General features: G+C 36.7%; 1 protein-coding gene across 2 annotated transcripts; it reads left to right on the forward strand.

The window, feature by feature from the left end:
- The first annotated feature begins 1,331 nt into the window (after positions 1-1,331).
- On the forward strand, positions 1,332-4,126 carry s100s (S100 calcium binding protein S). Of its 2 annotated transcripts, XM_038279417.1 has the most exons (4): positions 1,343-1,473; positions 2,802-2,848; positions 3,070-3,223; positions 3,432-4,126. In XM_038279417.1, the coding sequence occupies exons 2-4, from the start codon at positions 2,835-2,837 to the stop codon at positions 3,615-3,617; spliced, it is 354 nt and encodes a 117-aa protein (XP_038135345.1). In that variant the 5' UTR covers positions 1,343-1,473; positions 2,802-2,834; the 3' UTR covers positions 3,618-4,126. The 2 variants fall into 2 exon arrangements, with proteins under 2 accessions (XP_038135346.1, XP_038135345.1); XM_038279418.1 differs by lacking the exon at positions 2,802-2,848 and having other exon boundaries at positions 1,332-1,473.
- The last annotated feature ends 12,474 nt before the right edge of the window (positions 4,127-16,600 follow it).

Consider the following 16,600-nt stretch of genomic DNA (forward strand, 5'->3'; position numbering starts at 1 on the left):
AAAGACGTAATATTTAGAAATTCTGGTATTAAAACTACAAAATGAGTAAAACATAACTATTATTACAACAAATAATTTCAGGTTGAAGAAATACTTATTTCCAAATTAAATTTCTATAATTATTTTTTAAAACTCAAAGCATTTTAATTGAATACTTGTAGTTTATAGTTCACTATAGTATACAGTGTTTCCAGTGGGAATTTATGTTTTTTTTTTTTACTGTTTATTGGCCCTACCTCCAAATTGCACTCCAGACTCACCACTTCACATTTGTATTGAAAAATGACATTTGAACAAAAAAGACATTAGCAAAAAGAAACTGATGTTGTAAAATGAATGTGCTTTTCTGTGTTTGAAACATTTCGGTTGAATCCTCCTTGTCTTTTTAGTGAAATAACAACAAAAAAATGTTTTTGATTAAAGTTATGAATAACGATATGCTCTAGTTAAGGTTAATAATGGTGGTGCATTAAAATGACTAACTGATGTATTTCTTTCAGTTACTTCAGTAAAATTAACTTGTTACCAGCCTCTGCACAACCAGAGGTGAAGAGTTTCCTGGTTTTCAAACAGAGAGGCAGCACAGCAATGAAGTTGTAATCAATTTTAAAGCAAGGTTAAGACTATAAAACTATAAACACACCTAAAATGAAAGTCCATGCAAGATGATAATTAATTATAGAATCAACCAAGAGGCACATGAAGACTCCCGGTGGGAATATCTGTCAAGACAGTAGCAATAAATAATGTATTCTACAAATGTGATCTTTAACAAAAGGGTGGAAAAAATATGAAGACCTAACACAGCATGCAGTAAAGCATGGTGGAGGCAGTATCATACTGTGGGGATCCTTTCTCTCAAAGGGACTTGGGAACTAATCAGAAATGAATGAAAGGTGGACAGAAAAAAATTAATTGCAGAATTAGAGGACTTCACCTTCCAAAGAGACAGAAGCAAAAAGCCAAAGCTGGAGCAATCTGTTTTATATTGAAGCATGTTACTGTGCAAGAATGACCCGATCAAAGTCCAGTTTGAGAATCTGGGACCAGACTTAAACAATTATGATCACAGATACTCTCCTTGTTTAGCTCTGACTGACATTTAAGAGGTGTAAGAGGCTATTGTAGTAAAAAGAGTTAAGGATAAACACATGCAGCATTTTTTTTAAATCATGTTTAAACACTTTTCCTTCTATTTTACAATTATGCACTTCTTGTGTCAAATACTGGGAGGGATATTAATTTTGTAAGACTCTTGACATCTTTTTTTGCTGAGGGGAATGGGAGAAGGGAGGAAGGGCACCTTCAGGTCCAAATGGGATGATAAAGTTTGGGGGGGAGCAGTAGGAGGAGGAGAGAGAGAGGAGCTGGTGATATTTAAGCCACTGGCAGACTCTCTCCCCATCCATCTTTGCCTTGGCTCTGTCCCCTGCTGCTCTTTAAAGACAAAAGAGTCCCTCCATCAGCACTCAGGTAAGACCGACACACAGACATGTTGCTTTTCTGCACTTTCTCCTCTGTAGCTGACAAGAAGGTTTCTCGCAAACTGTTGAGTGCTGCCAAAGTCGATAACACAATGGGTCCAGATCACGTTTGTGGGCAGGAGACCTAAAGAAAACAAACTGCATATCCAGAGAAGAATGATGGAAAATTGACAAATTAAACAAGTAAATCAGCTTATTCATAAAAACTCTTGTAATGACATAATTTTTTCATGACAAATTCTAAAACATTTTGCATCCCTAATCTAAAACATTGCTCCATCACTGAATGCATCTTTAATGTTCGAATGTCTGGGATTGTATTACAGTCCTTATCTGCATCTATTGTATTGTGTCAGCCGGCGAGACAGGTGACCATACAGATTTTCCAGCTAGCCAGCGTTGCGCCGGCTAATCTAATCGTCAGTGACAGACACCAGCCAGGCACAACAAAAAACTTTTGGAAAATCCTAATGTCTTAGATTTTATCTCTATTAAAAACTATTGAGGGAAAAAACAAACCAGTCTTTTTTTTTTTTTTTTGCATAGTTGATACTTTAGGTTTTTCCCTTGGTGTAGATATTACTAAAAAAGATCAATCTAATTTCCTTCCTGAAAAAACTAAACAAAAACAAATGCCATATTGAAGGCTTTTGCATAAACCACTAGATATCCTTTGAATCCACAAGAAATTGGCTGAAAACTTGTGGGAAAATCCTCATAGCTCCCTCTTAATGCAGCATTGATACCTATAATATATTTGTAAAAAATAACAGTCAGATAAGAGATAAGAAATAGGTTCTGTCCAGATGATGTTTTAAGGAAAATGTATTCCTTTTATTTTTTTTAATTACTTATCAAAATGTAAACAGTTTAAGTCCTGCAGCAATGCTACAGGCATCATTGTCTCTTTAGGTAACTGTATAAGGCGCTTGCATATTTCTAATGTCACTCTAAGACACAAATAGTTGTGACATATTTGTTGTTACAAGGTTAAAACTATTCACAAACATTTTGAGATCATCTTCCTCCTTCTTGACACTTTAAAAGCTGTTTTATTTATTTATTTATTACTGAGGTTCTGCACAGGATTTCAGAGGGCTTAATGGTGACTTTAAACTACTAAATAAGCTTTAATGAGTGCATCTGAGGGAAAGGTGATCAGGGTCCTCAGGTCACTTTCCTCCTTGGAGTGTTAAGTAATACATCTGAGAGTTATTTTATTACAGCATCACTAGAAGAATGACATGTAACTGTTGCTTGGATTTGCTCATACCAGCTTTGCATTATTGACAGTGACTTATCTATGTGTGTGCACAGTCTCCCAACGAGTCGAGCACAAGACACTCCAAGATGCCGGACACAATGTGTGTAAGATCGTTCGCAAAAGAAAAGCTTTTTTCAGAAGCTTTTTTTCCTGTTTTTACATCCAAAATGTGACTCTTCAACATCAGCCTACCTATATCTCCATCACTTCATCTTTGAGGTTGCTTCACCCCTGATTGCCATGTGACCATACATGCAAGCAGAGGCTGGAGCGGGCATCTAATCTAAGAGTTTAACATTTCTACCTGATGCTTTTTTCCAGCATGTCCAAGGAGCCCAGTTCCAACCTTGAGAGTGCCATGCAGATGCTCATAAAAACCTTCCACAAGTACTCTGGGAAGGAGGGTGATAAGTACACTCTGAGCAGGGGAGAGCTGAAGGAGCTCCTACTTGAGGAACTGGGAAGTTACCTAGGGGTAAGTGTTGAGTGTCTCAGAAGATAAATATGTGGTTGTGAAGAAAAAGACAGAGTGCATTTTGCAAACACGTGTGACACAAGTACTGGTATGTGCACTGATACTCACATGCACAAGTTTTGACAAGCCTGTTCAGCTTTTGCATAGCTGCAAATACACATTAAAAAGTCCACATTAGCCCTGCTTGTCTTCTATCTCTCACTATCAGAGCTCCAAAGACAACGAAGCAGTGGAGAAGGTGATGAATGATCTGGACGCCAACAACGACGGCGAGGTTGACTTCACAGAGTTCATCATCCTGATGGGTGCCCTAACGGTGGCCTGTAACGACTTCTTCCTTGAAGTCAAACCAGACGAGAAGCCGAAAGACGGGGCGGCGGAGAAGAAAGATTGAAACTTTGCGAGAGAGGACAGAGGAGGTGGAGGAGAGGAAGCAGCGGAACAGAGGAGGGGGGAAAGGACTGTAAAACGGATGGCTTTTTTTCCTCCATTTTTTGTCTTACACAATTTCTAAACACTATAAACACATATGAGAGGAGATGTCTAGCACTCAGGTTGTGGGGGTCACAGAACATGAGGAATTCAGTGGGAGTGCTGTTTTCCCCTCCAAATGTTATTCATACCATAACTAATCCGGATCAGGTTCCACAGCTCTTAATGTACACATCAGGGCTTCACCATGTTTCAGCTCAGACTCATCCGAGTTTTACAGTATAGGAGGAAAAAAGAAAGAACCAGATTGGAGATGTGTGTTTGAGCCTTATAAATATATATAGTTTCAGATCATTATTCTATTGTATGTACTAAGTGTTGAAAGATAGGCGGTCCTGCCTATTTTCAATATTTTATGGAAATAACCAATGCTTCGAAATATTAAAAATTGTATTCCCCCAATGAGGATCATTTGGTGTCTGTTTTCTTGCACAAGAGATTCTGTTTTTATTGCCGTCAGGATGCTCATCAATTAACTGTATTTTCAATTCCGTTTTTAGAAAAGGTCAATTGAAAGAAACCAAAAATGTCTCTTCTTTTTTAATATCAGTGGTAATGTAAAATAAATTTGCAGCATGTCTGTTAATCAAATCAAACATAAACTGCATTATAAAACAAATGACAGCAACGACACATCTGAAAATCTTTAAAGGGAGAATAATCTGAAAATGACTGAAATTACACCTACCCCTCTTAAAAGTCAACAAAATGACCCTATTTCCTCCCTGTTATCACACAATACCATAAAAACCAATGATGCAAAACATTAAAACAGATCCCAAAATATAAATAAATGAATCAAATATTGTAGCAGCAGGTTCATTTGGTATGAATAACAGAGCATTATCAAGAAAAAACACAAAATATTAATGTCATGGTTTTGGTTCTGTTTCAGTTTTCTTTTTGAGTTTTATTGGTTTCATTTCCATTTTGAGTTTTCTGGTTGTATTTGAGTTCTTATGTATTTCTTGTTTACCCTTTGTTGCCCTCTTGTGTCAGTCTCCTTCTCCTAGACCCTTCTAGATTCTTCTGTCCACACCTGCTCCCAATCTGCTGTTTAGCCTGGTCTTTGTTCAGACTCCCATTTATACACCTCCTGTTCAGTCACTGGTTTCTTGGCTCCTCATTTGTGTTTTCCCTGACGTGTCCTGGATTTAGGCATTTTTCTATATTTTGCTTATGTTGCCTTTTTTGATAAGTAAATCTGCATGAAGCCTACTCAGCTCCTGTCTCTGCATTTGGGTCCACTTCCAACCTTCACATAACCTGATAAATAAGAATAAAACTCTGATCAAGGGTAGTCCCATTTTGGAGCAGTGGTGGCCTAGTGGTCAGAGCCCAGTTTTTACATCCTGAGACTACCACTTAAGGGTCCCTGAGGAATACCCTAAGTCCCAGAAGGCTACCCTGTCTTTATAAAATGGCAGCACATTACTCTCTAAAGGCCAGAGCTTTCAAGAAAAAAAGTACAAATACTTTATCTTACTTACGTAGAAATTTTGCCTATTTGTACTTTATTTGAGTCATTTCTTTTTAGGCAACTTTTTCTTCTACTCCCTACATTTTTTCCCAATTATCTCTACTTTCTACTCCTTATATTTTAAAAATAACCTTGTTAGTTTTGTTTTATTTAAGCTCCCTTTAATTATGGCCTGATGGTATTGCTAGGATAATTATCAGTGATGATGTGTAAGTTTATTACACCTTAATATTAGCTGCCTGTTGCGTCTCCGAACTGATGTTTTCCCCAATAAGGCCAGTTCCTCGGTCCGGATATATACAGTTATAATCTTAATTTTGTACGTGGCAAATATTTGGGAATGGAATGAGAGCGGTGTCCTTCAGCTAAGAACAAAGTGTAATATTCTGATAAGGCTGGAGCCATGGATGTCTCCTCATCTGCTTACACTCATGATGTAAAATGTGATGATATGGCAGACTGAAGATGTATAAAATGCTTCTTTAACTATTAATCGTGGCCACTTCCCGAGAAGTGACCCCGGTTGGTAAGCAGCTGCCTTCTGTAACTCTTAGCAACTTCTCTGATCTGAGTAAGATTACAATTTCTATCAAAATCTGTCGTAAGGGCTCATGGTTATTTAATACATATAAGCTATGAACTGTTATTTAAAGAGTTTGTCCATAGTGATCTATTTTCAGGAAAACGAACCGGAGAAGGAAAGCTTCAAGGTGTGGACACAGAGCTTACCTTTTAACAGTATTAAAAATATATATATATATTTACAAACCATAAAAATAATTTGTTTCATCCAGACAATTAATTTCTTTGTGTTTGGACTCAGTACTGCATCAACGTGTTGTTCGCCACAAACCAAAATAAATAGTTTTCCATGATGATGCTAAGTTAAATTTGACACTGTTTCCATTAGTTATAAAAGTAAGAAAATTAACTCAAAATCTTCCTTTAAAAGGGTTGGGCAGTAACCAGTATAAAGTTTGAAGCATCTGTCCTTAACATTTTTTCCTGCACTTATTTAATTATTAAGTATTTTCCAAAAATTTAACTTTTACATTTGCGTAAAACCCTTAAGTTGATACTCTAACTTCTACAATACTACGATTTATACTTTTACTTGAGTAATAAATACTACAGTAATACTTTTGACACCTCTGCCAAAGGACTAAGTTAAATCCATAATGTAAATAAAAGTTTGCATTGACAAATATTGTTTGTTACCATTTACTTCTGTTAGTAGTGAAAGGGACAATAACCTTCTGAAGTCATTTCTGCATGGTGCTGATTTTTAAAGATTCATTATCAGCACAAGAAACATACTCCTTCTGGTGATGCTCTTCAGCATGGAAAATGCTTTCAATTACTGTATCATCTGCATGTTTAATGATATGCCTGTTTGCCTATGAAATATGAAAGGCAGTCAATAAAAATAAATGGGAAAAAAAAGTTTACTCTCTCACACTGAGATTTATCAGACAAAAAGTCTAAAATCCAACCAGCAAAACAAAATCAGGTTTAAAACAGTTAGGAAGCTCAACCGATTGGAGGGTATTTGAAAGCTGAAGTACAGTCGACACATAGAAGCTGAGAAAGGGCTTTGGTCAGATGGTAATGCAGGAAGTTCAATAATGGATGATTGTGTCACTTCAAGTGTCTAAAGCCTGTGTTTTCTTTTAAACGTTTACAAAACTAATCTTGAACATAGTCTTGATCAATATTTCTTCTTTTGGATCTTTAACATTTTCCATCCCAGTCCTGTCTTTGAAATAACTATCTAAGACAGATTACTGGTCTGTTAAAGGAAATTGTAATTTAATGTGTGAACCAGCTAACTCTGGAATCTTGAAACTGTAAAACAAATTTGAATTTCTGTGGATTTAAAAGAAAAATATTAATTTCAAAAATCTTTTTTGTGACAGCAAAGAGTGAAAACCACAACCCTGTATGGACAATGATTGGAGTTCAGAGGGGAAAAAAGACTGTCTTAAATGAAATATGTGTGCACATGTGATACACCATAAAGTGGGAAATTCTAATCATCGTTTTTTTTTATAAACAGTTGAGGAAATCTGTTTAAGAGTATAAGCCACCATTTAAACTAGGTGAATGGCAATGTAATGTAAACTGAAATTTGACTGAAACACGGTCCAAGAAAAAAAAAAGGGAAAAAAAGAACCAAAATGTAGACAGCATTTCACCAGGGGCTCCAGAGTGAGGAGCACTGCCCCTCCCCCCCCTCATACAGAGCTTGGGGAAGAACACAGCAGTCGTTCCTTCATTCACTGAAGCTATCTATGTTCACAGGTTAGTAGTGTTAAGCTGGTGAAACCTGTCTTCCTTTAAAAATTAAACTAAAAAGTTAATTTGGTACTGATGTGGCAATAACATGCTTAGACTCTCACGGAAAATGAATGAATTTCGATCATATTGGCAGCTAGCAAGATTTAGCTACAACAGTCAGAGGGCAGCCATTTTAGAAGCTACATTCATGTAGGAGCTTTGTTCTACCCCACAACCTAACGTTTTTCAAGTTATGATGGAATCCTGACATGTTTTATGTTGTTATCTGTAAGAAAGAAGTGTTTGAGATATAGAAGTGCTAAGGGTTATTTCCTGGTTACTAAAAGTTTGTTATCAATAGAGTTTAGAATATTCATGGTGAACATTGTGTTTTTTTTCCCCTCCTGTGTAATTCTACTATACAGTCATGTAGCAATTCAACGCTTATGAGAGCTTACAGTGGATGGGGTCATTTAAAGATGACTATATTAGAACTTATAACTAATAACATGATTAAGTTTTTTTTATTAAGACAATTTAAGGGACATTAGTACATTTAATATTGCATTAAACTTGAGTAGTTGGTGTTTCTATCTGAATCTGTGAGGTTTGGATTTATGATTGAATTCTTTTGATTTGACTCGCTTATGAAACCACAGTTGGTGGGAGCGGATGTTGTTATGGAAGTGAATCGTACTTGGTTGTCTTAGAGCAATAAAAAAAAAAAAACCAAACACTTGGACATGATTGTCGAAGAAAAGATAAAAGAATGTTATTGTACAATTTCATGATTTCGTGAATATGTAATAAAAATTACAGAGCTTGGGGAAGAACACAGCAGTCGTTCCTTCATTCACTGAAGCTATCTATGTTCACAGGCTTTGCACTCTGAGACAAGAAGTGAAGACGTCAACAAAATATCATTTGTTGCAATTGTTTCAACCCAGTTGAGACGTGTCTGACAACCACCAAAAAAACACTCTACCTGCTATTAACACTCATCTTTCAAGGATCATTGTACAGCTGAAATCCTAGATTCAATGGAAGGAAAACCTGAAGCTGAAGGAATGGTGACACAGCATGGATCATACCCCAGCAATGAATGTTTCCGTAGTAGTCAGCCCCACACACATGAGGTTCAAAATAATTTTAATTTGATTTCCTCTGCCCATATAACGTATTTACAGATATAAACAGATACATTTCAAAGTTAACTTAAAGCCACTTTCTCCTAAATTTGCAAAACATGTTTACCTACAATAATTATAGTCCTCAAAGTGTTTATTCTCCACATCTAAACTGAGCTTAAATATTAAAAGCTAAACAAGACGCTACTATGTTAATTGTGGAAGGACTTAAAGAGTCTATGGCGCTTTTTAAAAACGGTGTCTCACCAGAACGTTGAATTCCTTCAGTGCAGGTAAACCCAATAGACGGTGATTAGAACAGTTAAACACTTTCAGCTGCTTCTATTCACCGCAAATTTGGGACAAGCAGTGCTGATGCATATTTCTGGTTATCAGAGTAACACACTGGTTTAGATTATCTGTCATTAAGGAGACAACTGTAACAGCCTAGCACAAATCTAGACTGTAGTTTTGAAAAGATTCTCCACCTGTCATGCAAAAAGCCTCCTTAGCACAAACTGAAGAAGTCTTCATAGTAAAAATGTGAGTCAGAACTGGAGCAGAAATTAGAGAGTCTGACTGAAAGCTGCAACAATTTTGTGTTCGTTGTATGCTACTCTTCTTGGTGATTGCATTGTTACTTTTTCTTAAATTCTATTTAAGCTGCACTATTTTCTTATTGGACGGCATGTTATGGCTTAAAGTTTAATTAAAATTTTCCTATGTGGCTTAACTTTTGTACAACTTTTAGCAGTACACCTTCCACCCTCTGCACCAGACTGTAGAGAAGCTGAGCAGCTCCTTTTGTGAAAGATTTTCACACCCTGTTTGTAAAAAGGTGCGCCACCGCAGGTCATTCATCCCTGCTGCAACCAGACTCTACAATGCGACACTACGGTAATAACTTCTGCAATGTATATTGTGCAATTACTATTTGATACCCTGCACAATAACCTGTCTCTATATATTTGAGACCCTGTGCAATAACTATATATATAAATATAAATATCCATCCAGATGAATACCCATGTAAACACCCTGTGCAATAACCCTGTATAAAGATCCTACCTTAAAAGAATAAAAAAAGCTGTCATATGTGGACGCACTGTATACACTGTATATATCACGCCCCTTTTTCTACCTTTGCCACATTCTTCTCCTTTGAGTATTTGAGTTGATGTAAAGAGTATATTTCCCTGCTGTGAGATCAATAAAGACAATCAATTAATCAATCAATCAACCATAGCATTGTTTAATTAACAGCTAAGTAGACAGTCATCAGACAAGTTCAGGAAACTCACTATTGTCGTGGCAAACCTCATGTGAAGCAAATTACTTGTAAACAAAGGATTGCTTAAGACTTTTGCTTAGTACTGAATAAAAATTGTGTGTTTTGTTTTTTTTTATCATATAAATCTTGCTTATTTCTCCTTTGCTCCAAAACCACTTAGATCGTCTCCACAAACCAAGTCTGTTACAACACAGAGATTTAAACAGCAGCCGAGAATTTAAGAAAGACAGATTGTTGAATGAAAAAGTAAATGTCTTGTATGATTGGCTACACCTGGACGTGGGGCTGAGTAGGATGTCAGTGAGCAGGGAGTGTGTGTCTGTGTGTAAGCATTCTCTTCCCTCTGTGTGTGTCTCTTTGTGCTGGGGATTCCCACAGAGTAAACTGCTTCAGCTCACACATCACATCCTGCCAACAATATCCTGCAAGTCCTGTTCCGCTAGATCTAAGCTGACCCAGATGTTTGACTTAAAACTGCGTAGAAAACTCCTTCAAGAGGGGAAAACAGAAATAGGGTGTGATATGTGAGAGCGTATGTGTGCATGCCTGTGTCAGTATGGTGTGAATAAAGGATAGCAAAGATGGGGAGGGGATCCAGATTGTGAAGCACATTACTGAAGTGCAGAGCTTGGAAAGTGGGGGGATAAAATCAGGGAGGAATGCAAGAGTTGCTGTTCTAGCAAACAGCTCTATCTGTCCCTCGCACATGGACATCAGCAGATTAGAACGTCCTCCTTCACCAAATCGGCTTTTACAACTCTGTATCAGACTGAAAATAAAACAAAGGGCCAAATATGAAACAGATGAAACACAGATCCTATCAGCCAGAGGGATTTCTTCATTTCTGGGTGTACACCGTTAGTGTTAACCAACTTTTTGTTTTTGCCTCTAGCAAGATTGGGAAACTGACTCCAGGTCAGCCAGTTGTCCGAGGGGCGGGGCTTACCCGATCTGCTCTTGTTCTTCAGCCATCTCTGTTCTCCAAAGGTGTCCTTTGATAGATTGGTGTGAATGCTTCGCTTCGTGCACGCCTGCTGACTGGTTCCCCATCCGGAGCAAAAACCTTAGAGTGACCCTTAAGACAACCAAGCAGCTTGTTATAGCAGTCTCTAGCCCCTGTATTAATCTGCAGTCCCCTTCAAAATTATCAATAAAAGTGAATTATAAACTTCTGATAACATGCAGACATCTTAACAGGGTAAGCAGGACCTTAAATGCAGATGAAGTTTCAGAAAAGTCGATTCAGGTTTGAAATGTCAAAACTCCATAAGTCCACCATGCCAAAAACAATCTGTCTGTTCAGCGTCTGCTGCACATATGGCAGATATGTTAGATGTTATATAAGTGGAAGACAATAAAATGCACCATTGAAAACCAACATGTATTAATTTCACCATGAACAAGTGAAATACGGTGAAAAAAATACTTTCCCTCTTGCAGAAGAAATCACTTTTTGCATTTTTTGTGATTTAAATACTTAATATAATTAAATAAAAATATCCCCATAATAGAAATACAAATAGCAGCTTTTAAGTTATTACTCCATTTGTTTAAGTAAAAAGTAATTGTTCGATAAGCCTAGTAATACTTTTCCCATATTAACTCACTTTTCTCTATAGAATATTTTAATCTCAGGCACACTGAAGAGAGATTAAAGCATTAGCAATCCTTTTTTAAGATTTTAACATTGTATTACTATTGGTCTTAATTCTGATTTAAGGCCACTGAACAACCTTTTTATTCAGAACCATGAAGAGCTTGACTTGCTTATGTGTTTCAGATAATTTTGTTGGTTTGCTTGGGCTTCAGGTTGTTCATTGATGGCAGGAAAATCTTCTAGATTTCATCTCATCTGTGATTTATGCTAGAGAAGGGAATTAATAATTCCATTGATTTTACCTACCTTCCAAAATGTTCCCGATTTGAATTCTCACAACAATATTGGAGATATTTAAGATGTTATTTGCACATCTTTGACACACAATGAAAAGATAATGTATAGCAAAGATCAGTAGGGTTACGTTCCCAGTGTCTGTCTTAAGGTAAGGTACTGATTGAGTCACCATCTAGGTTTTATTTGATCATTGTTGGTATGATAAGAATCAAGGGACTCTCTGAAATGGAAAGCTGTATTACAGCACCAGGATTATTAAATAAAAAAAACGGCTTGACTCTTGTTTTTCCCGTTCCATGTATGGCAAGTGAGTAAAGAATCTTCATAGGGCACTGTTATATTAAGTGATATAATTTTTTACTAATTTTCAACATTTAAAATAATCTGTGGCAGTCTGATTTATGTGGATATGAAAAAGTGTATTCTACAGTGTTATAATGCATGGTAAGGCAGTACAAGAGAGTTGTTTTCCATTGGTATTCTGACCTCTGTTGCACTTTATGTCATGATCTTGGTACTGATGACTGGATTATTAGTTCATTTCTTCCACCTACTTAGCTCTGCCCAATTTCATCTCCCTTCATCTGGTCTACCTGTTCCCGTTTCTATTTAAGCTGCCTGTTTCCAGCCATCAGCGCAAGATTTTACTAGCTGAGTGTGAGAGTTCTGTAGCGTACCCTGCAGTATCTTCAAAATTGGAAAGTCCAGTGGATTGTTTTTAATTTCCTTTTTTAGGAATGACTATGACCTTGATGAACGAGAATCTTCACCAGCGTACTCTGTAGTGTTTTGATTACCTGATCCTGACCTGTTTTTGTCTCTGGACTCCAGAGTTTGGCTTGTTCTGGTTCTTGTCTGTTTCTGCCTTTTCCTGTTTTCAGAATGCTGTTTGGACTATGTCTGTTAAAGGCCTTGGATCTGTCCTCCGACCTGGCTTGGATTTCCCTTCGGTACTTCTTCGTCTCTCTGATCTTCTGGACATCTGCTCCTGCATCAAGACCTGCTCTGAATTCTTCCTCTGGATTCTTCTGCTCATCCTAGACTGTTGGTTTCCATTCGTCAGTCTGCTCTGCCTCACTCCTGAAACTCTCTGGCTGGATTCCAGTTTTTGGTCTGGGTACCAACAAAACGTTAGAACCAGGTTAGTGACTCACATGCTCGTTATCATTCCCGTCTGAGTTTCGTGGTGACTAACCTGAGTTTATACCGATTCAGAGATTCCAGTAAACCGGTCCCAGCTGACGAATCACAGTCCTCAGAGCATTCAATAAAGTATTTCACTTGAAAACAAACCTGTTTTTTTCTGCCTGAATTCTGGGTCCTACTTGCTGAGAACCTGACACTTTAACTCAAAACTGATTGACAATGGTTTGACAGTGAGATTACTGAGGCAAGCTGCAGTGATTCAGATGTTCTTCTGGTTTCTTTTTTAGGAAATGTGAATTTGTCCTTTAAGTAATTTGGTAAATAACTCTAATCGTAGTTAACGAGAATCCAAAAGCATTGGAAATGCCTTTAAACCAATATATGACACAGTTTGTTTCCCATCTGCTCTATAGTTTCTTCAGATGGTGGAAAATTGTGATATTTTTAATCTTTCAGATGTCTTTATGTTGTTAGATAGGCTATTTTTTATTCTCAGCATGAATAGAATAAATTTTTATACATTTGGACAAGTTACATTGGATAACCTTTATGTCTTGATTAATTACATTTGAACTAGCAAACTGATTCTTTACCATACTGAAAAAGCCTCTAATTTATGCAAAAATATATAGAAGCGAATATTAATAAAAAATGTTGAAAAGTTTGTTAATAACTTATTTCAAACACTTCAGAGATTTTACAATATTATAGAGAAAATTGTTCAGGACTTAAATGTTCTTTATTTAAAAACTTTATAGAAATGCTTCATTTATAGTTCAAATATTATCTCTAAAACATAAACATAAAAAAAAAATCTTTTTTTTTTTTAATATAATAAGAGAACAATCTTAATGTGTTTAGGGTAAAACATGTTTTTTTTAGCTGTCTGCTGTAAGTGGTAAGGAAAAAGTTTGAAACAGAAAACCTCAACAAGTTGTGCTCCATTGCAGCCCACAATCTTTTCATCCTTTTGTGCACAAACAATGAGTGCAGAACATGCCCGACCTCACCTGGTGAGGTCAAACTGAACAGCAAGAGTGTCAGAAAAACCGGGATCACACATGGCAGGTGCTGCCTGCATGCATGAGGGGAAGAGGAAGATCTAAGAGAGAGCCAGGCAGTGTCAGTGGCCTGATGCGTTTGATAAGGACGACAGGGACACTTCAGTTACCAAGAGAGCAGGTCAAGTGAAACCAAGATCTCAAGGCACCACGTCCATCAGGAGTCAGGCGGCGATCGTGTCAAGTTGTCATGCAAGCCAAAAAAGAGGCAGCGGGTGGACAGAGGGGTAGAATGACTTATACATGGGAACAAAATGAGGTTATTCATTCAAGTATAGAGTAGAACAGGCTGTAGCTCTATATCATCTGCTGATTAAACCCTTTCTAGTTGTAGCTGGCTCTGTCTTTGGAGAACTTGAGAAGGGCGGCTTTGCTCGTGTTCATGAAATTAATCTTGATAGAAGCCCTCAGGGAGACTCAGAGCCTGCCAAAGATGAATCAGAAGACAAAGTTCTGATATCCTCATTTCATAAAGAGCTTAAACTGCACCATATTTAACAAAACATTGTGGATTTAAACTTGCCTTTGGAAAAATTATACAGTTTTATTATGTTTTTGCCTTTTGATTATCTTTTCAGCCTATTGCATGTGATCTACATGCAAATCACTGTGTCAAAATAAACCATCCTGTATTGCACTACTAATATATGGATAGCATTTGCACCTAGATCAGATGCTCCAAGAGGACACCAACGTCTGGCATTGTTGTGGTTGGATTTTTGACCGCTCCTCCTGGCAGAGCTGGTGGGGTTCCGTTAATCTTGTTGGTTTCCTGCTGCTGACTCAAATTTGAACACAAGGCCACGACTTTGGCAGAAGAAGATATACATTTGATGACTGCACTGCACAGCATAATATTAACTTAACTAGAATATATTATTTAGATTTTTTGCTAAGGATATCCGGTTATACAAAATAATGATGTCTTCATAATTCACCAATCAGTTATGGTGTTCTACAAGGCTCTTGTCCAGGCCCAGTCGTATCTCTTCATAGTCTAGCATTGAGAGGCATAATAAATTATAGCATAAAATTTTGCTTCTGCTAAGATAATGCCAAGATTTTTTTTTCTTTTAACCATTAAAAACAAGTTTTTGATCAGTTGCATGAATTGTAAAATTCTCCCAGAAACATTCACACTTTGATTAAAGATAATAGTTTTCTCTTAAATCTAAAGTCTGATTATTTTTCTAGGTCCTGATCTGCTCTTTGCCTTGTTAGCTAGCTACTTACTTATGTTTACTGTATGCTTATGTTTACAATGGCACACAGAAGGACTTACTGGAACCACTGAGTAATTATTGCTCAATAACTTTATTTACTACATAGAGCCACCAGACAGTTCATGTTCAACAAACCACTCTAAGATTATTTGAGCATTGTGATATGGTGCATTATTCTAATAGAGTAGACGTCAAAATATGTGTATACTTTGGTCTTAAAAGGACAAAGATTTACAGCAACCATAGTCAGATGTACTCTGGTGTTTAAATGAGATTTAATTGTTACTAAGAAGCCCCTGAAAGTGCCATGAAAATATCTGCCACACCATAACAACCCCTCCAGTAGCCTGAACAGTTGAAACATTGCAGGTGTCCATGCTTTTCTGTTGTGTGCATCAAAGTTAACCCTACCATCTAAATTTTGCAGCTGAAGTCCAAACCCATCAGACCAAGTAATATTTTTCATTGTTTTGTTATCATAGATTTAGAAAGCTTTGTATTGTTTTATCCTCAAGCACCTAATTTGGAGATCTGATTTGTTTTCGTTCCAGCAAAACTAGTTTCTGCATGGTTAGTGATTTAGTTCTGTATTCAAAAAAAGGAACACCTATGTAAGTAAAAATAGACATCTGTAAACTGGGTCAAACAGTCAACCCCTGTCCCATAAGATGGGATACAGACTTTTAGAATTGCTGCTGCAGAATCTAAGATGGATTTTATGTAAATTGGTTTATCTTTTGTCTTTTCTCAGTCATAAATAAGTCGGAGTGTGAACAGTTATTTTTTTAGCTAACGTGTCAATATGGTTTTATTACATAATCCACAAATTTGTTTCTATTAAGGAAAATAATAGGGTTTACTGAAAAGAAAAACACTTCTAGTAGAAATCCTAGTGTACATTTTTTAAATAATGTCCTCTTGGCTCATATAATTACACATTTTAGTGTACTTGTGCATTAAAATTGATGTTCTCAAATTGTTTTATTTTATCATTGATTTATTTAAATCGTGTTCTATTATAGAAAGTTTTTAAGGTAGAAATTGAGCAATAATAATTTTACCTTATATAACCACATATGAACATGGTTTTCTTAGTCCCAGCTACAATAAAATAAGGCTGGGGAAAAAGCTAACCTTTCTTGTAGCCTTTTGGGGGAGGTTGTCCAAAAAGGGTGTGTTTTGTATACTTGTTAAAATGTTGAAAACTGGAGAACCCCTAAGATGTTAACATAAAGTAAACGTGACATGTAAGTAAACTGTCAAAGCATGTTTCAAGAAATGTTATTTCCACCCTATTTGATCTCAGAAACCCTCCAAAATCCTACCAGCACTGTTCTTTATGAAATCCAGCGATATATATGTATAGAAATATATATATTTATTATT

This window comes from Cyprinodon tularosa, unplaced genomic scaffold (genome assembly GCF_016077235.1).
Source record: "Cyprinodon tularosa strain WSP-4 unplaced genomic scaffold, ASM1607723v1 ctg15, whole genome shotgun sequence".
Classification (NCBI taxonomy): Eukaryota; Metazoa; Chordata; class Actinopteri; order Cyprinodontiformes; family Cyprinodontidae; genus Cyprinodon; species Cyprinodon tularosa.

Bases quoted from the DNA above. Each gene is read 5' to 3' on its own strand.
- s100s (XM_038279417.1), top strand. The intron at 3,224-3,431 runs GTAAGTGTTGAG...TCTCACTATCAG, and splicing joins AACTGGGAAGTTACCTAGGG to AGCTCCAAAGACAACGAAGC.